Here is a 24,945-nt window from a genome sequence, read left to right as displayed (position 1 = left end):
GTACTCAAAGAGTCCAGATAAATGGCGAATTGAGTGAAAAAAAGAAATGTATCTTGTGGTGTGCCTCACGGAACCGTCTTAGGTCCTATCTTATTCCTTGTATATCTGAATTCATTATTTTCTCAACAATCTTGTGGGGAGATAATTTCATTTGCTGATGACCCTGTTATAGCATATACCGCAAATGGATGGGAAGATGTTAGAAATATTGCTGAACGTGATCTGGAATCATTAACTAAGTGGTTTAGAGCAAATTTAATCACAATCCATTTACTTCGTATGAGTCATATTTACCAGAATATATAAATATAAACATTAACTCCAAAAATGTCAAGTTAGTTAAATCAGCAAAGTACTTAGGTATTCACATAGATAGCTGTCTCAGATGGAATATTCAAGAACATAACTTTAAAAATAAATTGAGAGAACTTCTATACAGGTTTCGCCAGCTCCGAAATATACTAACCCTTAACAAATTGAAAATATTATACCACGCATTTGTAGAATCTCTTCTACAATACGGTTTAATTTGTTGGGGTGGTATAAATGCTACTGCACTCGATCCACTGAAGAAAAATACTTAAGTGTATTTTGAAAATTATATATAACAAAAGCTCTCGTTATCCTACAGAACAGCTCTATGGGGAATTGAAAATTTTAGATTTAAGGCAACTGTTTTCTAAAACGATTATCACATTTCTCCTGCAAAATAGAAATTACTTGAAATTACCCCACAATCGAATAACACGAGCTCAAAACTCTGCAGCAGTGTACATACCAAGAGCAAAAAAAAACAATTGGTCAAAGATGCTTCACCTATATTGAAGCTAAACTTCTAAATCATGTTCCTGTCTCAGTTAAAACACTTAAAAATATTGGTCTGATTAAGAAACGCATTAAAAAATGGATCCTTGAACAAAGTAGACAATTTGTCAGAAACATTGTAAACTCAGCAAATTGATTCATTGCTTATTTATTTATTTATTTATTTATTTTTATTTTTATTCATTTTTCTTCTTGATTAGTTTCAATTTCCTCTTATAAGCTTACTAAAGAATTTGAAAATTATTTATCTCCACAGTAACAGGCTGTAAACTGATAAACTGATGAGGTTGAAAAATCATGATTCTCATAAGACGAAACAAAGAAAAACATTTGTTTCCACAGACAGGTTTCATGTGAACCTAAGTGACAATCGTTTTTATTTGTACACTATATATAAATGTACTAAGATACCTTTATGCTTTTCGATAATCAATGTAATAATTCTAAGAAGATTTGGCAAATAAATATTACTATTATTATTATATCAGGAACATTGGTCTCTGAAAATAGCTTGTCACTGGGATATCTAATGTTCTTCTTCAACATTATTCTCAGAAACCATTTTTGTATGATACTCAAATTATGTATAATATTTTCTGTTACACCTTCTCAACCTAAGATTCCGTAAGAAACCTGAGATTGCACAAGTGCATAGTACAGTTTTTTTTTTAAGTTTTTCGTATCCAAGAAAAATAACTCCAAATCAAACATTTCCCAATTGGCTCTTATATAAGCAATTATATTTTTTATCAGTATAGTATGAGCTTGTTTCAAAAGTTTTGTCCGTTTCAATGTCATGTGTATTTGTAGCTCCATATCTCAATACATTGATGCTTATTATTTTTTCGGGATTTTAATTCTTTGTGTCTTTAAAACTTTTTACTATATGACATCGTCAAGCGATTTTCTGCCAAATTTTCTGTACGAAGTCAAATTGAACCGGTAGTACCTTCGCCAATCAAAACCAGGTAGAAACGGCCTTCATCGGCTTCATCGAATCTCGAGTACCTAATTTGATAGTGACGGAATTATTCGCTTTGTGTTACGTTTGCAAAAGTGCACAAATTCAAATTATTATTCAATGAAATATTACAGTTTAAAGTAGACTCATGAAAACCGATCAAACTTCTGAAACAACCTAATATTTGAACCAATCCACTTATTTCTTTCAACTGGAAATGGCACATTAGATTGAAACACAAAAAATTGACATCTTGATGATGGTTTGATAAGATTAAACAAAAACGCATACATCATGCAACAAATGAAACGAAACGAATCAGAATTCTAATGATCGCAATATAATAGTACTTCACCATATTTCCTAATTCAAGTCCAAACTTTTTAAAAATGTTTTTTACATTTCACATTCAACAATAAAAATCTCAGTAGAGTATGAATATTAAATGAAGTTTTAAAATACCTTAAATCATGCCAGTTCCATGTCATATTTCATTTTTAAGTTATGGTTGGATTTTGAAACATTGAATTCAATTTTCTTCTTGAAAACCTAAAATGGTTTCCCATTGACACTTATTTCAATTTACCTGAAATATTTTGCACAAATTCTACTTCATCTTGTATAATGCTTGTATAATGGACGTTTTGCGAATAAATAAAATGAGCAATGGCTGTTGGTGATGGTGCACAACAATTTTATTTTTGATCAGAATGTTTAGCTTGTGATGATCTGATCCTCGACAATTAAGTTGACCTCCTGAATTTAAATCACAATTTATTTGACTATCAACATGTTAGTCACTATCGCAAACAATTAAAACGTGTATGAATGATTGAACTAAATTACCTCGTACAAGTTACAAGTTGAACTTGAGGCAGTGAAATTCAGAAAGATTGAAAGAATTAGAGCCATTAATTTGCTATAAAATCTTGTAAAATCCACATGTAAACAATCTAGCATTGATAATTTTGAACAGGTCATAAGTGTAATTAAAATCTCAACTTGGAAATCGGTTTGTATGAAATAGTTATTTATTATACAAGGGAAAAAATTATTAGATTTTAGATCGAGACAAAAAACGGAGAGCTAAAGTCTAATACTTATTTCACGTGTATAATATCCCCGCTTCCAGTTCACTACCGAAAGAGAGGAGAACAGGCAGCTACCTTTCCTAGACCTACTTATAACACGAAAACCAACTGGCAACTTGGGTTATACAGTTTACCGAAAACCCACACACACCAACCGCTACCTACAAGCAGCATCACACCACCACCCTACCCAGCTACAATCCGTAGCCAACACGTTAATAGCCCGCAGTTTCCGCCTAACAGAACCAACAAACAGGGCAACAGAATTGAGGGAGACAACAAAGGCTCTGCGACAAAATGGCTACGGACCAAAGATCATTCAAAAGGCCATCGACAGACAAAGAAGAACCAAAAAAAACATCCACTAGGTCGACAGAAGACTCTCCACACGACAGACAATCTGTGACACTACCTTATGTCAAAGGTGTGACCGACAAAATCGGGAGAATACTGAGACGTAAAAACATCCGGACAACCTACAAACCGCACAAAACGATATCCAGTTGGCTGCCCAGACCTAAAGAGAGAATTTCCCTAGAAAACCAAGGAGTATATAGCATCACATGCGAGGACTGTGGACAACAATATATCGGTCAGACTAGCAGACGTATATCTGCCAGAACCCAGGAGCACAAAAACTCGATAAGAACAAAACAAACCTCCTCTGCCCTCTTTCAACACTATCTACAAACAGGTCACAAGATTAATTTTGAGTCCACGCAGGTGCAAAACCCAAGAATTCGACAAATCAGGGAAGCTATCGAAAAGCAAGGCCTCATCAACAAAAGGGATGACTCATTAAACATCCCAAGGATTTGGAAAACAATAATTAAAAACAACCCCCAAAGACAACCACAAATTGATAATGAACCATCACAGAAGCCATTAACAACCCTCAGGTAGAAAAACAGGTAGGAGAACTGCCAAAAGCCATCAACAACCCTCAGGTGGAAAAACAGGTAACAAATCCATACAACTTACGCAAGAGAATAAAAACACCACAAGAAGAACCTAACATCAGTTACACCTCTCGAAGCGAAGCAGTAACTCGTCTTGATAATGCCATCTGAGATAATGGCGAAACGTCGACTATCGAAGAGTACACAACGAATGAACACCCGGAAAAACAACACATCATATTCTACCATCCGTGAAAACCTACATTGTAATATAAAAATCAAAAAATGAATAGATAAGTACTTTCTGATCATTCCCATATTGATTTCAATTTAAGAGCCACCGGTAGACAGCTGTTTCAGCCTATTGGGCATCGTCAGTACCGGACAGGCGGTCCTTGATTGAAAACAAAATGTGAAAAATCAGAAAAGTACTTGATAAAAATAGCTGCGTAAACGCAAACGAAGCATTATAGGTGATTCCACTTATGTTTCGTTCCGCTCAATAATTTGATGCCAATCAGATTCATGAGATATCCTGCTCTTGAGGAGGCGATGGGTCTCTTCCCGGCTGTACCACCTAGCCTTCCAGGTTTGTTAACAGGATGGAGAGTTGCAGAGGTGAGAAGCTTTTGCCTTTGATCTGATGTTATGGGGAGGAGAGTTGGGGTCGTTTAGTCAAAGTCCTCATATGTAGACTCAGGGTTGGATTATTCGATAATTTTATGATCCATAATAAAAAAACGTACTCTCTAAAAAATATATCCGCTTCTTCAGGAGATCCCAGAAAAGCCACTCTTCCTTCAGCCATCAGCAAAATTTTATCGAACATGGCGTACAACTCCGAACTTGGCTGGTGAATAGTACATACGACAGTTTTGCCGGTCTGTGCCATTGTTTTCAAAACTTGCACAACATTGAGAGCCATGAAGGAATCCAAACCGGAAGTGGGTTCATCGCAAAACATCAATGAAGGATTTGTAAGCACTTCTGCTGCGAAAGACAGTCTCTTTTTTTCACCTCCGGAAATTCCGTCCATTCCGACTCGGCCTATTGGAGTGTTTTCACATTTTTTCAAAGCCAACTGAAAGATGAAAACAAAATTAATTTCTGGTATGGTCATAAAGGCTCTCCAAAATTTTTTTTCGAAAAATGGAAGCTTTAGAGGGATAGATAGATTGATATTCATTTATTTCTACAGAGTTTATGTAAATCTTGTGAAAAAGTTGAAAGAAATACTTTGTCCGAGAAATACGTCAGTGAACAAAATTACAAAAGATTGATAAGATACAAAATTTGAATACAACACGTCACATAGACATATAAGTATAGAGTTGATAAGATAAAATTTAGATTTGAAAGGGTTATATTTTTAGGAGTGATTAATTTTTGGGAAACTATTTTCTGTGTTTGTTGGCCGTGGTCTGCAGGTTTCATCTACAACTGTGGTAGATATACTGGAGCCGCTTCTGCTAATATACATTGGCAGGTAGTTGTTGAATAAAATTTCAGGTACTTATTGAACATATGTACAAAGAACAAAAAAATAACAAAAACAATTAGTATTTATGTAGAACAAAACATCACTTGCACGAATATATCCAATAAAAGTTTATTTAGAAAATTTTCAATATTGATTACATAAAACGAGCCAGCCACAAGTCGAATCAAAAAGTATCTTGATAATACTCTGATAAATTATAATAGGCTCTCTCACCTTTAAAACTTCGCTAAAGTTTACGTTATTGCATGCAAATATCTGATTTGATGGAAGGCGATTGAGCATTTTTAACCCATTATAAATGAAAGAGTCTTTAATGAGGGAATATTTTGGAATGGTCAAATTAAAGTCGTTTTTTATCGAGTGGCGTTTGTGTTAATTGAAAATCGATTTTAATGTTTTGCTATGAGACATATAGTTTCAATGATAAAAATAGATATTACAGTGAGGATTTTTTTTTCCTTAAACAGTGGTCTGCAAGAATCTCGTGGTTTTGCTTAACACAGAAAACGTACAGCTCTTTTCTGTATAACTAAAATTGATTGCAGTGTTGTCACAGTACAAGCACCCCAGAAAGGAATTCCATATCGTAGATGAGATTCTATGAGATATGTTACTTTGCCAGCAGCAAATCCCAACTCATAAGATGTTAGCCTCACAGCATAAGACCCTGAGGATAACTTTGATTTGAGATTCTTGATATGGTCTTCAAATTTCAAATCACTGTCAATAGATCTACCGAAGTTGTGGACGGAACGTCAGATATGAACCTCGTGTCCTATAGACAATAAAAGAAAGCCGTTATTCATATCTGGTAAAACAGAATTAATAATTTGAAATGAAATCTCCAAACATTCATCTCTTCTATAACGTACCTAACGCGCCTCAACTACAGTGTGTCTCACTTCTCATGGAAACACCCCCGTATCTTCCGTTATATTCGAGGTAGAACGATGAAACTCTCAGAACTGATAAAAATGCTCAAAATGCACCTACCACCTGAATGGGGTTGGCCAAAGTGATATACACTGTCCGCCACTGGCGATGGAACACCCCATTTTTATGTAAAACATATTACGGCGCAAAATAGTTCGCTTCCAATACCTGAACCCCTTCATTCTATCTGGAGAGTACTCTCAGGTATGAAAGATACAGATGCTGTGAGATGCTATCATCCATTTTGAGCCTATCTGAGGAAAATGTCACAGCACCACATTCTCAGATTATCGAGATAGTGTGAAGCAGTGTATGAAAAATTATCGATGGCGGCATCTATTATAATTGATGGAGATTATTCGTAAAACTAATTCAGGTTGCTGAACATCCAAATTTTATCCCAACCAGATGTGAGAGCTCTCGATTAATGAGCAAAAAATGGAAAAAATCTTTATTCAAAGGTTCACATCTCGAAAACTGTACAATTCTGAGCTTTGGCTGTGGACACTTTCAATCAGCACATCAAGAACTACAACATATCAAAATTTCGGCAAAATTCGAAGCAAGCCATTTCTCATAAGAAATGTGCGGGGTCCTTTATCAAAATATTGAGAAAACATTTTACCATCCGAAACAAAAATTAATCTTCATACTCATTGCAACACCCAAACAACTGTTAATTTTTAAAGAAAAAATCGCACTTGGTGAACAGGTAGAATTTAAATTATTTTACCTACTTGCTGAATTGTTGTCTGAAATCATTTAAAGAGATTGAATTACATCAATTTCATTGAATCATGCGGTGCCATGAAATCACCTTGGAAAACAGTTGCTCATTGATATTTACTGTCAACCTGACAATGTTGTTGAAATATCTTGTTGTATTAACCCCCAGACCAGTTTTCATTGCATTTGTTTTTTCTAGTATTGTTGTTCTTTGAATCACTGTTGTTCCTGTTGTTTCTGCCGTGTTTTTGTTCCCATTGTGTTTATTGTTCCTGTATTTGTGTTGGATATTGTTTCTGTGTTCCAGTTGTTTTCTGTTCGTGAGTTCCTGTTCATATTTTAATATTTCTGAAGTTCCCATTTTAACTGATATCAGCTCATTTTGATTGACAAAGTTCAACATGGCACGTCTGTCACTTCAAGCAAAAAATGAAATTGTTTTAATTATTGGTGAAGGGGTGAGGTCTTATTGTGAAGCGGCCGCTGAATTCAATAAAAGACACCCGCTAGAGGTAGCTGTACACTCTGGAACTGTATATAAAATATATAATCTATTCGTGAACACCGGCCAAGTTACAAAGGACAGAAAAATTGTTAAACATCATATTGATGATGATACGATATTGGCGGCTCATCAAGCTGATCCTAGAATTAGTTTAAGAAACTTATCGCTTCAACTCAATATGAGCCGCAGTTAAATATGAAGGTGTTTAAAGAGGCATAAAATGCATGCGTTCAAACCCAAATTTTTACATAATTTGCACGAAGGAGATGAAATCCGCCGTATGGAGTATTGTTTATGGATGCAGGGAAATTATCTCAATGACAGGAATTTTTTAAAGAATATCTTATACAGTGATGAGACTGCCTTTACCATGAATGGTGTTGTATCTTCCCAGAACATGAGGTTTTGGGCTGAACAAAATACAAATTGGGTGGTGAATTGTAGAGACCAAATATCTCAGAAAGTTAATGTGTGGTGTGGTATCCTGAACGAAAATATTATCGGGCCATTGTTTTTCGATCAAAATTTAAACGGACGACTATTCGTTGGTTGCATGCATTTTCCGATGTGTTGGAAGAACTACTTTTGGATGTGAGACACAGCATGATTTTTCAGTTAGATAGTTCACCAGTTCACAATAGTGGCATAACAAGGGTTTGGTTGAATAGGAATCTACCTGTGAAATGGATAGGATCCAATAGCCCTCTCGTAGTATGGCCACCACGATCCCCAGATTTAACTCCACTGGTATTTTATTTATGGGGAAACTTGAAAAATAAAGTTTATAAGGATAGGCCAACGAATAAGGAAGATCTCCGTGTGAAAATTATACAAGCGTGTAGAGAAATCACACCTAGAGAACTGAGAAGAGTTGAAGGGAATAATAGAAGGCGCATAGAAAAAAATGTTCGATTGGAGGGAAATTTCATAGAAGACACGAAAATATAAAATTGTCAACAGTTAAATAATTTTAAATTGATTGTTTTGTTTTTTAATTGAAAATGTGATTTTGAAAGTAGTACTTCGAAAGAATTTTGAACTACATAACATTTTTCGCCACAAGATATCCTTTTTTTTTTTAATAATGGGAAAATGAGAATATGAACTAACATTAACCATCCTAAAATCTCACTGATTACATGTTTCCGTTCCTCTTTCTCTCTTATTGAGAAGGAATAACTTTCCTGACAACAGAATAAAAAATAAATTATTTATGTGAAAACAAAAGTCGAGTTTCTCTTAAACAATTTCGTTCATGTTTTTCAGGACTGAAATTTTTTCAGGAAAAAAGTGTAATCGTAGTAAGTTGGTAGTCCTGATCACGAATCTGAAGGAATTTTGAGCCTTTTTTGCCTCCTAATATGTTTTACCGTAAAAATGGGGTGTTCCATCGCGAGTAGCGGACAGTGTATATCACTTTGGCCAACCCCATTCAGGTGGTAGGTGCATTTTGAGCATTTCTATCAGTCCAAAGAGTTTCATTATTCTACCTCGAATATTACGGAAGATACGGGGGTGTTTCCATGAGAAGTGAGACACACTGTATATGTATGAAACCCTTCGTCTACGAGAGAGATTGTTAATTAGTTACTCAAAACCGGTCAGTAGATGATTTACGCTATTGATTTCATCGTGGTCCTGCTGCTGGATAAACGAGAAACATCTGTAAGACTAACCTCTGAGAGGTATCTTGCCTAAATATCTGTCGGGCATTTACCACAACCTACTGTGTAGGTATGTTAGAAGAGAATACTGTTTCGAGATTTCATTTCGAAATATTTTTTCTTTTGCCTATGTATGTCTCCTTGATGCAGTCTCCAGACTTATTTTGATTTTCGATGACTTCTTCATAACTAAATTACTCACCTCGGATAACACTTCCTCAACTCTCTCCACTCTTTGTTCGTAACTGATTGATTTGTCCATTCGAACCAGAGCCTGAAAAAAATATTGATCAATATTGATGATAATATAACAATATCGTTTCTTTGGAGTTATGAGATTGTATGTTTATATTTAGGAGAGTCTTCTCATATTTTCAATGTAATGATACTCATAACAATGAAAACATCTGTTTGAAATTTGTTTTTTCGTTAACCAGCTGTCGCACCCCTACGAACAACAACGACCAACACGGCGGTCGATTTGAGTGAGTGAACAGAGCACCCACGTCGAACCGACCGGCTACCGACCGATTAGTCATTAAATAAAAATGAAAAGTACACAAAATGTTCAGTTACAGAAGAGGCAAGTAAACAATGGCAAAATGGGAGGGGCATAGACAAAGTTGTGTTGTTGTACGTGACATAACCATATTAGTAGAAATAATAATTAAAGAAATGTATAAATGAGTTATATGAATAAAAATAAAGAATATGTTCATTGAAATCATATAAAATATGGAATTTACTACTTGGGACCAAGTGAATGTGTACAATATTTCAGTGAAATGGAATACATGGTTGAAAGCAGAATACATTTCGAACGGGATGAAGAAATCTGTAAGAATCTGTTGAAGGACTAAAGTCTGGGTATTAGATGGTAGGTTTTAAAATAGTTTTTGAAAATATCGAAGAAGATGAATTGTTTTATGCAAATATACTCTTGATATATATTTTCTATGTAATTAGTATTAATCAATAAATTGATGGATGTAGCCGTTACTACGTGATAGGAAATCATAATATAGAAAAGAAACTTTCTATGTTTTTTACCACTTTCATTTGTAACTAACGTTACTGCAGTTTCGTCCTATACGGACATTTTCCAAACTTATACAATAAGTTTGGAAAATGTTCAAACTTATACAATAAGTTTGGAAACTATCCGTATAGTATGAAACTGCAGTTACGTTAGTTACAAATAAAAGTGGTAAAAAACATAGAAAGTTTTTTTCTTCATAATAAATAGTTTATTGAAATATCATTCAATGAAAATCGTCTGTCTAGCTTTCGAAACATTGTTGGTGTAAATTCGAATATCCAACACCAATATCATTTTGTTGTACCATATTACATTTTAATTGATATATGAAGACAACTCACCTGAAAAATCAATTGTTCTCTAACTGTCATACAAGCGATAAATAGATCATCTTGTTGAACGTAAGCTGACAAGCTGGTCAATTTTCCTGAATTGATTGGAATACCATTCACACATCTTGTTCCAGTTACAACTACTTCTCTCGTTGGTCTGAATGTTAAGGCATTCAGTAGTGTCGTTTTTCCAGCACCACTGGATCCAAGAATTGCTAGAAGTTCTCCAGGGTATGCCGCACCAATCACTGCAGAAAATATTGGCAACATTAGAATTGTTTCATTTCCATCTTGTCTATAACTGTGTTATAATTCATATATCTTATTCTTATAATATAATTTTCCACGTTCAAATTATTTTCGTAACTATACTCAGTCATTAAAACATTCAATTTTTGCACCACTTGGTATTTTTAAGCAAACATTGATGCCTTTTTCAAAATAACTCCTTTATTGTGGTTCAGAAAAATGAACGATAACCTTAGTTACTTCAAAGTCTGATGAATTCCAATCTCCGATTCGAAATAAGCAAACAAGGATTGGGACTCGGATTTATTTCCATAAAATGAAAGGGTCTCTGAAAGAAATTTACAAGATCCACAATTCCACCACTAATACAAGAGTATGGTTGAATTGCAACAACAGCCATAGAAAAAGCTAATCTACTTGATGACCAATTTGCGTCCCACTCCACAGTCTATTTTCTAGTAAAGGCACCACCCACTAGTCCCACACTAGAATCCACAATGCCGAAAATTACTTTTCGACAGCGTTTAGTCAGGTGATTTTCAAAACAGCTCAAGAGTGAGAGGCCCGGTTTTGCCGGGTATGCCTACAGACACGTACGCTTTATCAAAATGTGTAATGACGGATATGTTTGAAGGATTTCTGCTCATTTCATTATATTCAGAAAAGGGCATGGAAGGTTTGGACGAGGAGATTTTTTGAGAAAATGAAATACTATTCCAAATATTATTGTGTGAAATGTCTTGTTTGAAGGAGTTTTATTGAACTTCTGCACAGGATAATGCTTACTAAAAATTCAAATATGTCTTCGTCGGAACCTTACAATGCCTATGTAGCTCACAATAAGACACTCAGTTTCCAAATAAAAATATTTATAAGATCATATTTTGCAAAATTAAATTTATAGAAACGCCACTAGTTAGGCAAATTATTCACATCAGATCATCGCTAGTTGACTTAATTCAGGCGCGATAGAATAATCAGAGAAAGTTTGCGGTAGTAGCCACGCCCCTAGAACAGCGGCGCGTGTATACATATTTTAATATTTCTTCAATAAAATGTAAATGGGATATTCCGAAATTATTGGGAATAAATATTTAGTACTGGATATTTCACAGGAAGTGGTCAAAATTATAATTACGTGTTAGAGCATATAATGTATATTTAGACAAGATTAAGCTTGTAGGATTAGGTTCACTTGCAGGTAACAAACTAACCAACAATGTAAGAAATATTGCAAGTTGAATTTGACCCAGTTCTAATTATCCGATTGATTTGAAATTTTGCAGGTGTACATAATCCCGGTGACAATGCATTATGAAATTTTTGTTAACAGAAAATACAAAATGGAGACTTAATATGGCGAACGAGTTTTGTTATTATAGTCCGATTCGATTAAAATTTGGTATCTAGGGGTTTTTGGGGTCGGAGATTATGATTCTTATGTCAAAATTGTGAAATTCAACGTGGTGGCTCCAGAATAGTGGACGAGTTTTGTGATTATCGCCCGATTTATTCAAAATTGAAATCTGGGGGTTTTCAAGGTAGGCGATTATGATTTTTTTGAAACAAAAAATGAAGATGGAGGCGAAATAAACGGAAAAAATGTTATTTGTAGTTGTCAATAACAAGAGAAATAGAAAGTTAAAAATAAAAATAATAAAAAAACATTTTCAAAAAAAAACTTTTATACAAACACACTAAAAAAAATTTCAAAGATGACGTACCATACGTCACTTTTACTTTAGGGAGGAAAAGTACGGCTTTACTTCCTACAATGAGGTCACGAAATGTATACTTTCGATAGAGGTAGGCGGAAAACATATTCATTGTCTATTTCTCAGTAAATTTTCTACTTAATAAAAGTGTGTTCACCCAAAGTGAACTACGTGCAAATACACAAAAATGCAAAATATTTCTCTTTGTCACAACTTGGGGAGTTTAAAAAAGTTTCAATAAAAAAATTATATTATCAAATAAATTTATTTGCTGTTAAAACAATCAATTAAGGAATTATTGAACTTTATCTTCGAAGATAAAAATGAAAAGAACAATAAAAATTAATTGGCGCTCCGGAGCGACTTCATTGATTCCAGTGGCGCATTTGCTTTTTCAGCTGTAGGAAAATCCGGAAAAACCTGTAGCACCACATCATCTGAAGATCTTGAACTGTCAATGTCCACTCTCTTATAAAACGAAATGTAGGGTGTCCTTGCATTTTACTTTTCCAAAAATTTTCGTACCATTCAATTTCAGTAATTTTGATTCCCTTGAAAGGCCGAACTCCGAAAATACACTTTTTATATCCAGTTACATGCAACTGGCCTTGTATTTGATAATACCATTTGTGACTCGAATTGACAGCTCCAGTTTTCTTTCTACAAAACGTTATCTTTCCATTTTCGATTCCTTCTTGAGGAGTAATCGATTTCGCCGAATATGGACATTTCACCTCAATAATAGCAGTACCGTCTTGCGAGACTCCTTCTGGCGAAGCACCAAGAAATTGTTGATCTTTATCGACGTAAAGACCACATTTTAGTATTTTTTGCTTTACTTCTATTTCGAATGCAAGGGCCCTCCGTTTCTTCGTATTGCTTTCCATGCATCTCCAAAATTTGATGCCGTTATTTTTTTTCCCTTTCGTCATGCCATAATTTGCATCCACTTTGGGTTTTAGAAAGCATTTCTATTTTTTTCAGCTCTTCAACGGTTTTTCTGAAATTTTCAGCGATGTAATCCTCTTTACATACTTTGAATCCTTCATCATCTAAATTTGCAACATTCACTGTAATCCTCGTTGTTACTTTTTTGCCAGGCCCTGTTTTTAATGCAAATTTTGCGACGATGTGTGTATTTCCTCTCAATTTTTTTTGATAGAGCAGGCATTCTTCCTGTTAGCGACTGCGATAAAATGGACACAAAATGTTTTGTATTCCATTCCACAGAAGCTTCACATCTTGCTTGAAAGGATCGTCTTGAACAATAATTGATCCGTTTTCCACCTATGTGTTTACAAATGATGGAATTAAATTGTTCAAAAGTATTCGTATCGACATTACATAATAAACTTTTGAAATGCGTAGCAAGATATTTGACTGGGACCATCATTATTTCGTATATAGCTGAAAAAAAATGATAAGTTAGTATACGATTCACATATCATCAATGTTTTAATTTGAATATTCTAATTAAATTTCAATCTCATCTTGATAAATGAATTTCACTCACCTGTAAGCTTCATATCAGTTATTATTGAGTTTGCATTCGACTTTTCATTGCAGAAGTATGATTAACAATTTCTGTGTTCTCCTAAAATATGACTGGGCCCATTCAATATCTTTCCTTGAGTTTTCAATTTTTTCATATAAAAAAGCATTTTCTTCTGATCTATATTCAATAGCCCTTGGTACTGAAGACCTAAACCGCAGAAGATTCTTCTGAAATTATTAAAAAAAAGTATTATAACCCGAGAATATTTCAATGTTGATAATTATTGGGGTATATTTCTTATAGATTTTTTCATTTGTTTTGATAAAATAATCGTTTATTGACCTTAATTTTTTTCTCAAAACTGCAGGGCCAGCATGTTTGTTCTTGCAAATATCTGCCAACTTCTTAACATGATTCCTTAGGAGATGGTTTCTACATTCAATGTTTTCCACTGTAATGTTGTATTCTGCGTAAGGGTCGCGTGCCAATAACTTTTGATAACAGGAGCTGTCTCCATCCGCAATCATCGTTTTGAAAATTACTCCGTGCTTTTCCAAACTTTGTTGAAATGCTGCTGCAATTACATCCGATTCCATGGCACTTGAAGACAACATCCAATTTTTGAAACAGCGATGGGGCTTTGGCTGATTTCCTTTATTTTCATGTTTTTTACACACAACGTAATATTTATTTCTAACACCCATGCTAATGACTTCATTAGTTTTTGCACCAATCTCCACACCTCAACCAGACAATGACGTATAGTTTCTTTTATACGATCTTTTGGCCCAAAATCCATCGCATTTTATGGTAATAAATGGAATTCCGTTGATAATAGCAATCAATAGCAATTTTTTCTTCTTCTTCTATTGCTTCATCTATTACTTCTTGTGATTTCTCCTCTATCTTATCACAAACTCTATTGTGCAATTCATCATATGTTCGATGGGATCCATAAGGAATTTCTAATGTTGCTGCGATCTTTTCAACATGTTTGTATCCCAATCCTATCGACATGATCCCAAAAACCGCTTGTTCATTCACTCCTTCGGCATCATAGTTAGTTTTTATATTATAATATCTATTGCACATGTTAAATTTCAATTTTATAGTCGATGCGAATTCAGAACGATGTTTATCAATAACAACATTTTGCAAAGTGCATTCCGTACCGGGATCATGATTTTCTGGAAGTGAAATTATTTTCAGTGCATGGAAAAAATAATTTTTTTTTCAACAGTGTATTTGAAATTTCTTTTTTTACATTCATTGGTTTTACTATCCATTTGGGTTTTTGTATCTTCACCAGAATTCGTATCTGATGATGATATCTCTTTGTTATCGCTTTCCAATTGATCTGCAGATATATTTTCCATATTTGGATCGTTATTCTTATTATTTTCCAAAATTAAAGGTAACTCATTCGTTACCTGGACCTGAAATAATAAAGAATAAGACACATATATAATATTTATGGAACTAATGAATGATATGTTGTGAGTACAAAAAGTGTAATTCACGGCCTAGTGCATAAAGTTGAACTCTATAAATACGCGTAAAATTTTAACGGCGTATATAATGTACGCGGAAATAAACTTTTCACTTCTCCAGTACAATTCAAGGTTTCGGTATTTCTTTGAAAATAAAAAAAGTTTACTTACTTGTATTTGGATAGCTTAGCGATTCTTGTTTTTGCACTAATTCGCCTTATACTCAAACTCATTATTTTTTTAGGACCAACGTCTCTCCAACAATGTTTGCTTTCCATATACATATCGTCCAACAACCTTCTATTTCTCTTTTAATGTATATTAAGCACAACTCATACTTTCGAACTGAACTAAACCGAAATAAAACAGCAATAATCCAACCGCAAACCTAGAAACACGATTACAATGTATTTTACGTACCACTACTGTCGAGTTCTTTCTGTACCGATATTGTAAAGGTTTGTTCTGGTTCTACAAAATTCAGGTCCCAGGACGTCAGGATTATGCGCAGTTGATATAGAGCGTTCTGGTTTATTCAGGATAATTTCGGACTGATGAATCCTCTGTTCTGGTTTCGACTGCGAAATGATCCTGAACTGTTTTGAACCGTCCCGAATCGTTCTTGCTCTCGAAGCTGAACTGTTGAGAACTGTTCCCGTTGCTCATGCGCATTCATGTGGAAATTTGTTTGGGCTATTTGCTAGGATGTTTTTTTAATTATTTGATTTAAATAATTGATGATTGAGGGTAGATAACATTTGAGCTGACTATAGGGATACGCTACATAACAAAATGGACATGATTAATAGTATTTTCTCGTCTTCGTCTCTTCATATATACGATAGGTGGCACAGTGGTCTCCTCAAAAGCGTTCTGGTTCAAACAAATGTCCGAGACTATTTCGGACTGTTTGAGATTTTTTGTTTGTACGCATCATATCTTGCGCAGTTTCCAAACGTTTTGGGATGTTAGAACCAGAACAAACCTTGTGTTTATGCGCATATCTCGGCTACTTGCAAGCTCCACTTTTTCCCTTCCTCCCGCCTGACCCTTGCACCCCTCAGAAACTGTTCGTGAAAGGCCTGACACTGTTTATATCAACAAGGCGTCTGGCTATGATGAAGTTCCCGTCATCGTACTTAAAAAGTGCGCAAATGAGCTCGGACCAGTATATTGCAGACTTTTCGACCTGTCTTACAAGAAAAGGGTTTTTCCTTCTTGTTGGAAGATTGCTCCCGTTCAGCCTATTCCCAAAAAGGACAAGAAAAATCTTCCAAATAACTATAGACCAGTCGCTTTGCTCTCAGTGATATCAAAAATCATAGAGAAAGCCGTAAACCACCATATCCCCAAATATTTGGAAGGCTTCAACATCTTGAGCGTTCATCAATATGGCTTTCGGAAACAAAGATCAACAGGCAACTTTCTATCGTATGTCACTCATATTTGGAATAACACAATCGAGAAACATGGAGAGTCAATATCTGTTGCACTTGATATTTCTAAGGCCTTATTTGACCGTGTGTTGCATGAGGGTTTGCTGGCCAAACTTCGATGCTATGGCTTGTCAGATCATTTTTGTGTATGACTCTCCAGCTACCTGAAAGAACGTTCCCTGCAAGTGGCCGTCGATGGATATCTCTCGAATAGATACGAGATAGAAAGATAGATAGACGTTTATTGGCGACGTTACATAAAAAATTACATTTGTAGCAGGTCATGAGGTGAGGTATGTATAAAATAGTAGAACACAGTATGCACTTCAAAACAAAAAATCATATTGGCATAAAACATTATAAATACAGATAAAAGTTGCCAAGCAGGAAATCAAATAGGTGAATTATTAGCGGAGTTTTTCAGCGAAATATGTTGGGAGGCAGATCTGTGAATATGTATCATAAATGTGTGACAGACAATAGGACAATACTTTATATATTGCAGGCCATACATTCGTCAACTGTGTAGAAACAATGGTGGGAGCATATTTTCTTGATTTCTGCTTTGTATTGATTACATTTAAGTTTTTTAAGTTTAAGTTTTTAATTTCGTCAGGTAATTCGTTATATATCCTAATATGAACAGAGTTTCTGGTTGACTTGCTTAGATGATGTCTTGGTTCTCTTAGCTGATTTTTATTTCTGGTATTGTAGTTATGGAACTCCACATCAGTTTAGTAGGCATTTTTGTTTTGATGTATATGTAGTAGTAAATTATCGTCCAAGGTTATTCCAAGGAGTTTAACAGTGCCACCATTTGAGAGTATGTGATTCGCGGAAAAGGTCAGTTATTGTGTTTTGTTTTTGTTCAGGCAGAGTAGATTATTACTATACCAGTTATCTGATCTGCTATATTTTCCACCTCCTCTTCAATGTGCGCAAGTCTGAGTGTCTGTTAATCAGTTTCACCATCAACGCTGGTGTAATAATGTCAGGACAGACAATTTCGCTTTCTGCTTCGATCAGTTCATTGGGTTTTGGCCGTGGCACAATAATGTCGCAGCGAACTACGAACACTGCTTCTCAAAAGCTTGGAACGCTGTTCTGAACCAGAAAATTGTACACACCTCACCAACTTTTGATGCTTCATAATGCTCAGATCAGACCTTCTTTGGAGTATTATTGTCATGCTCTCTGCTCCTAAACATACACTGAAGTTGCTAGATTCCATCTGGAGAAGAGCCATCCGCCTGATTAGAGATGCGAACATTACGTGCAACCTTGATAGCATGGAACATCGAAAAAAGGTTGGAGATTTGTCTCTCTTCTATAGCTACTTTCACGGGAGGTGTTATAGTGACTTGGTACATTTGATTCCACCAAGAGCGCTTCATATCATAAATACGCGACGGACTGTGGCTGCTCATCGTTTCGAGGTTCAACTCAGTACACCTCGAACTTCACTGTTTAAGAACTCTTCTATATGGAGAACTGCGTTTATGTGGAATAAACTTCCTGAAAACGTTTTTCCAAATAGATTTGATCTCCAGCGATTCAATTGAGGATATTTCTGTAGTGCTTGTGTTTTGTCCTTGAAAAAAATAGATGAGTGATTGTTGTTACGTACCGCCATCCATGACAGAAGCATGAGCAGATTTAACTCATTCGTGAAATACAGTCATAATTTTATGAATGAATTGAGTGCTTGATTTCGTAATGTTATCCAGATTAGTGCTGAAGAGGTAATAAGGCAAATATATTATTCCGAAACATTGGATGTCCGCCATTGAGGATGACAGACAGTAAGTGATATGTTATTTCTTTCATACACTACATTGTGTAGTGTATGTAGTGTAGTATGAATGATGTCTGATTTAATTCCATAACGGATGTTTGGAGTATAACTGAATAGGAAAAAGTGTTTTTGTATAATTCAATGTTCATATAAAAGTATATCAATGTTTGCATGAAAGTAGTTATTTCGAGAGCGTTTTTTTTCTTCAGTTCATGTCGGAAAGTTACTTCTTAGCATGGTCTACACATCTTTGTGAAGAATCTATTTTGGAATGACTTGCTTACTACTCTTCTTCGAAAGATCCCCACATTTTTGTATGAAGATGGAAAAGAAGAAAGTCGAAACTTCTTTCCCAAGATGAATCTTATTTCAGATATATACTGAATATTAGACTTTCGTTGGACAAAAATGAACAGAGATGAAAAACACAATAGTCAAGATGAAATAGTATTAGAATTTCATGTGATCCCTTTGACATTATGCTTTTTATTAAATTGTCTCCTGGATGCACTCTCTATCTAGATAGATAGATTTTAATGACTTCAGTATGTACGGTAATTGTTACTGTCGGATTTAAAATCACAACTTTTATTAAAATCAACACATCAAAATATTATCACATCAAAACATATCACATCAAAATATTACATATCACATAAATCACAAAATAAATCAAAATATTATGAATATCAACAATTGATATGAACATTTTTCTATGATTAAGTGCATTATCAGTAAACTGACAAGAAATCTAGATATCAAAGAGATGGCGTTTCCGTAGGAAACCCATTTTTGAAAATTCCATTAGGTGAATGAAATATACAATATTTAAATATATTCACAAGTGGAAGTGGTTTCATATGGATGTCATTAGATTGACTGGGGTGGATAATGACCGTTTCCCAACGGACAAGGAAATAAAGAATTAAGGAATGCAAATATAACAAAAATATTCCAAAATATCTGGATGAGGTTCTCACCATTTTTCAAAATGTGCTTTTTTTGTCCTCCTGTGGCAATGCTTTCTCCACAACATATATACTTTTTTCTTATGTGGTCATTACTAGCAGCAAATGCATTTATATTGTTCCAGGTATACGTTATCCTTTCTCCTATTGGTACTACTTTTGCTGCTTTGGATCCCAATTCTGTTCCATAAAATGGAATTCCGATGTATCCGAGTTTGATCGATGATGCCCCAGAACTACTTTCACTCTTGAAAAGAAAAAACACAGTTTAAAAAGTAGGGAGAAAAATGTTCACAAAAGTCGAGTGGTGAATGTCAGTATTCTTTCCCTTTTGCATAAATAGGTACAAAAAAAAACAAAATTAACTGGATTTTTTCATTTAGGTGCAAATAATTCGATGTTTTTAGTCGATATCCTAAATAAAGTCATAATAAATGAAAAGGGCTCTGAAATTGAATCGTGAGTACTTATCTAAATGTCGAGATGTCGAGTTTACGACTCCAACTGACCTCCCTGTAATTTTAATTCAGGAGCGAGTCTCCAGAGGAGATGGATGTCGAGTTTACGACTCCAACGGACCTCCCTGTAAATTTAGTTCAGGAGCGGGTCTACAGAGGAGATGGATGTCGAGTTTACGACTCCAACTGACCTCCCTGTAAATTTAGTCCAGGAGCGAGTCTACAGAGGAGATGGATGTCGAGTTTACGACTCCAACCGACCTCCCTGTGAATTTGATTCAGGAGCGAGTCTACAGAGGAGATGGATGTCGAGTTTACGACTCCAACTGACCTCCCTGTAAATTTAGTTCAGGAGCGAGTCTACAGTGAAGATGGTTGTCGAGTTTACGACTGCAACTGACCTCCCTGTAAATTTAATTCAGGAGCGAGTCTCCAGAGGAGATGGATGTCGAGTTTACGACTGCAACGAACCTCCCTGTAGATTTAGTTCAGGAGCGAGTCTACAGAGGAGATGGATGTCGAGTTTACGACTCCAACTGATCTCCCTGTAAATTTAGTTCAAGAGCGAGTCTACAGAGGAGATGGATGTCGAGTTTACGACTCCAACGGACCTCTCTGTAAACTTAGTTCAGGAGCGAGTCTACAGAGGAGATGGATGTCGAGTTTACGACTCCAACTGAATTCCCTGTGAATTTAGTTCAGAAGCGAGTCTATAGAGGAGATGGATGTCGAGTTTACGACTCCAACTGACCTCCCTGTAAATTCAGTTCAGAAACGAGAGCTGCGGCGTACACAGAATCTGTCTCAGGTGGGGGAACTAACCCCCCATGAGCAGGTTTAGCAAACGTTTGCACTCAAGTGAGGTTTCACCAAAACCAGAGGCAAAAAGCCCTGCACGGCTGAATCTAAGGCATCGTCAGGTGTAGCTGACGTGCAAAAACCCTCATATGGAAAGGTTGTCGTGGGTATCAAGGTGGGAATCTTGCAACTTGACAATCCGACTACCTCATTAACAGAGTATATACTTTGTGCCTGCCCCGCTGGGGACCGAATCAGGTCTTTAGAGGTCGGCAGAGCAGTACTCTTACCATCTGACCTGAAAGACCACTCACCATACAAACTAATCGGCTTCATTAAGAAGCTGGGTTTGTTTGGCCGAGTGAGAATAGGTGTGAAACACAATAAACCATTGCGGGTTGCGGTGGAGGGTTGAATATACCCACTCAGTTTGGACCTAACCTAACCTAACCTAACTTATCTAAACTAATATCATCAAGATATTTGTTTTTTATATGTTTGTTTGTTAGTAGTCCATAAACTCAGAAACTTTTTCGACAATTTTAAAAATCTTTTCACAGGTAAAAAAAATATCTCATTGCACCAACATTTTCATTAACTTTTCAATGTCACTCATTGAATTATGACTATAATGATGATATAATTATTTCATCATTATAGTTTATTCATATACAGGGCTTTTTTTAGCTGTCTTTAGCTTTCTCGTAAACGGTAAGACCTACAAGGTCGAATAAATTCGACAAAAGTTTTCTATTTTAAGGAATTAAAATAATCTTTTCTCAGATCAAGGATATCAGTGGTTTTTTCTGAAATATTCACCAGAAACTAAAATTATCGAATTTCGATTTTTGGCAGTATCACCTCTATCTCGAATGATATAGAAAATGACAGAGGAACTTTCAATACTCTTTCATATTTGTTATAATCTGATAAAATCTGACAGAGGCAAGTTTTATTTCCAAAAATGAGTTACTAGTAAATAAAATGACCAAGAAACCAAACTAGTGACTAGTTGGAAGTAGTTTTGTCAAAAAGGATCATTTGAACAATAAGGAATCTGAAATGTTACCTATATGTACAAACAAATAATAAATTAATTCTAACCGATAGTTTTGAGGTTATACTCTTAGTCCGATTGATATTTGTAGTCTCATTTTGTATTGGTCAACCGCACTTTCTTTTTCCTCATCGTTTGGCTCTACCCTTCCATACAGTTCTTTTATTATCAGTAATCTATTTTTCAATTTATTTCATGGTTGCTCTCAGAAATTGTACATGTATTTGCATTGTCACACAAGTCGTATACTACCATTATGAATTGCGTTATTCTAATTCAAATAATAATAAAAATGATAATAATAATGCTGATAGCACTTGCTATGCACGTTGCTATGCACGTCCAGCATATGCGGACATGCTGAAATGTTGGAGGCACAAGGTCGCCCATTTGTTTTATATCGATGATCTTGAACTGTATGCCTCTGGAAAGAAGGATCTCACAAGTCTTTGAGGGTGGTGGAAAAGTACACGCATGCTATTCGAGATAGACAAATGTGCAATGGTCCATCTCAAAAGAGGACGATGCTGGGACTACGAAGAGGATGTGCAGCTCGTAGATGGAAGCATCCTACACCATTTGGATGCCGGAGAGACGTTGAGTTTGGAGTGTCTAAATGATAGAACGGTACTGGATGTAGCCTGTAAAGTCGTCAATACTTCGAATCTCCTTCTCTGCATGGTCCACGACCATGAGAGACCAAGAATTGAAGCATTTCTCTTTAGGGCAACTGCCCGAGCAGTTGATGAACTCGGTTTAGTTTTCGATACTGAACGAGGAGATTAAAACTCTTTCATCAAGTTGGAATCCGTTCAGCAAAAAGCACATATAAAAGCCGCAGAGATCACCTCACTACTGCGGAAACACAAGGATAAGCCAATGCATGGGGTCTTCTTCAATAACATTGAAGACCTTGGCTCATCAAAGCGGCTGACTTTCGTTTTCCTCAGGTCAAGTGGGTTGAAGTCTGAAACTGGGGGGTTCATCATGGCTTGCCAGAATGGTGTCTTCAACAACTTAGTCTTCTGCAGTCGAGTAATGGATATAGAGGTTCCTGAAACAAGATGCAGGGCCTGTCGCGAAGCGTCCGAGACCCTAATGCACTTTACTATCAGCATGTTCAGCATACGCGGTCTCGGCCTATATCCATCGACATAACGCGGCCCTAAGAGTGCTATATTACCATCAACGGCACTCTTATGGTATTGACGAGACACCGGTGTTGCCCTGCGCTCTGAGGCTTCCGGGGCTTCGGAGAATGGGGCCTGACCAGCGCATACTACGGCAAAAAAAAATTATAATCGCCTTTATTTATCATATAAACTGTACATTCCATATTTGTGACCATGAGCTAATAAAATAAACAAATGTTTTCATTGTCGTTAGGAGTTGAAATTCTGAAGTGAAACAAATATATTCCATGTAACTTTTCGACTTGTTTTGTCTATCCAATTCTTATTTGATTTCATTTCTATTTTCGAAAAAAAAAAAACCTAATATGCAGTTGCAATTTTATCAATGAGTCTCATCAGTCATTCTTCGAGGCGTTGTTATTGTTGAATTCTCAAAGCATGTCGAAGATTATTGTTCAGAATACAATTTTCTGAAAAAATATATTCAACATTCAACCTGATCTAAAAATAAAAAATGTTTTATGAACTCCTGATTAAGTATGATATAGAAACGATGTATGAAACTGCTGTCAGGTTTTTTATTTTTTGCAGTTGTATAATTGGACTTTTCCAACGTCAAATTTCTACATTGCCATTGTTACTTTGCCCTATTTTCACTATGCGGAAATTAGAATTTATTTATAACTTTATTTTGCATTAAATTATCATTTCAATGTTAAGTTTTCAACTTTACACGTTTCGAAAAAATAAATAAAAATCAATTATGCAAATCACTAATGACAAGCAAACCCAAAAAATCTGATATTGTTGACCGTTAAACAAGTGTATTACAATGACGAAAACTCACATTATTCGAGTTGCTGCTTGCTTTTTTCCCTGAAGCCTCAGGAACCAACAAAGGCGTTCGTTCTTCATCCATATTTGCCACAGTTCAAGAAATAACGTAATAACGAAACCACACCACAACAATTGTGTGAGCACACAATGAAAAGAATATTACATCCAAAATAAATAAGATAATTCAGTATGCTTTGAATGTCTGGTGTAAATAATTATTTACTGAAGTTATGAAACAACTGCTCATGTACGGAAAGTTATTCTAAAAATGCCCTGTAAAAGGATACCTTTCGATGTAGGTACTTAGTTCATTAGCTATATCGTATATCACTCCACTAGAAAACCTTTTATTTACACCAACTGGTTTTACATTTCTAAAAGAATGGGGACATTTTAATCGTCCTGCTATTGATCAATTCAGATGAACTTTCATTTTGGAGAACAATTTTCTCAGTTATAAATCAACTTGAAAGTGGCACAATTTTTTATGAGGTTTCAGCGTGTCTTTATTTTCCATTAGGAAATTTAGAGGTAATTTCAAGGTGTTCTATTAATATTTCTTCATATTCAGAGGAACTTTTGAAAATAATTTTATTATGTGGCATTTAAAATGCTCTAAATCGTAACAAACTATAAGCGAAAAATAAAATTCACTTTTATTGAAGAAAAGGAAACATTGGTTGATTGTTCTGACCTCGCCATCTATTGGTAAGAGTTGAATCTACGCTAAATCGATTTGGATGTTTTCTTTCGCCAACTCTATAAAGTTTTATTCAGGACACACTACTACAAGATGTCTCTTGAATTATGATTCCAATTTGTTGAGAATATTGCAATTATCATATTATGCAATTATCATTGCAATAATCAAATTATGAACTGAATTTGAGATTTTTTGCTAAGCATCTCAAAATGAACTTTTTTTTATCTGACAATCTATTATAGATCTAGAGATATTTCAATTTTCATATAACGTAGGAATTTCATGATTCCTCGAGGCAAATAAATCATGAATCCATTTTATCTTGAATATTCAAT

General features: G+C 35.2%; 2 protein-coding genes across 2 annotated transcripts in view; both read right to left on the bottom strand.

The window, feature by feature from the left end:
* Positions 1-24,156, bottom strand: part of LOC111512866 (ATP-binding cassette transporter scarlet) — a 68,169-nt gene extending 44,013 nt beyond the window's left edge. Inside the window, exons 1-5 of the mRNA XM_074173339.1 lie at positions 23,918-24,156; positions 19,637-19,871; positions 10,486-10,724; positions 9,308-9,379; positions 4,523-4,857 (exon numbers count right to left, since the gene is read on the bottom strand). Coding sequence (XP_074029440.1) covers positions 4,523-4,857; positions 9,308-9,379; positions 10,486-10,724; positions 19,637-19,871; positions 23,918-23,989 — 953 coding nt within the window. The 5' untranslated portion in view covers positions 23,990-24,156. The remainder of the gene's footprint in view (positions 1-4,522; positions 4,858-9,307; positions 9,380-10,485; positions 10,725-19,636; positions 19,872-23,917) is intronic.
* LOC141481585 (uncharacterized) lies at positions 12,706-15,358 on the bottom strand. The gene is made up of 2 exons (XM_074173332.1): positions 14,192-15,358; positions 12,706-13,847 (listed from the first exon to the last, which is right to left on the bottom strand). Exons 1-2 carry the CDS (start codon positions 14,637-14,639, stop codon positions 13,489-13,491), a joined length of 807 nt encoding a protein of 268 aa, XP_074029433.1. The 5' UTR covers positions 14,640-15,358; the 3' UTR covers positions 12,706-13,488.
* Positions 24,157-24,945: the final 789 nt, after the last annotated feature.

Source organism: Leptinotarsa decemlineata, unplaced genomic scaffold, assembly GCF_025532065.1.
Source record: "Leptinotarsa decemlineata unplaced genomic scaffold, Ldec_3_MD MMD2_tig00000218_RagTag_RagTag, whole genome shotgun sequence".
Lineage (NCBI taxonomy): Eukaryota > Metazoa > Arthropoda > Insecta > Coleoptera > Chrysomelidae > Leptinotarsa > Leptinotarsa decemlineata.
The sequence above is the reverse complement of the archived record's forward strand: the minus strand, read 5'-3'. Positions and strand labels throughout refer to the sequence as shown.

Bases quoted from the DNA above. Each gene is read 5' to 3' on its own strand.
- LOC141481585 (XM_074173332.1), bottom strand. From the start codon at position 14,639: ATGGGTGTTAGAAATAAATATTACGTTGTGTGTAAAAAACATGAAAAT. The intron at 13,848-14,191 runs GTTATAATACTT...ATTTTTTTTCAG, and splicing joins CAACATTGAAATATTCTCGG to CTATATACGAAATAATGATG.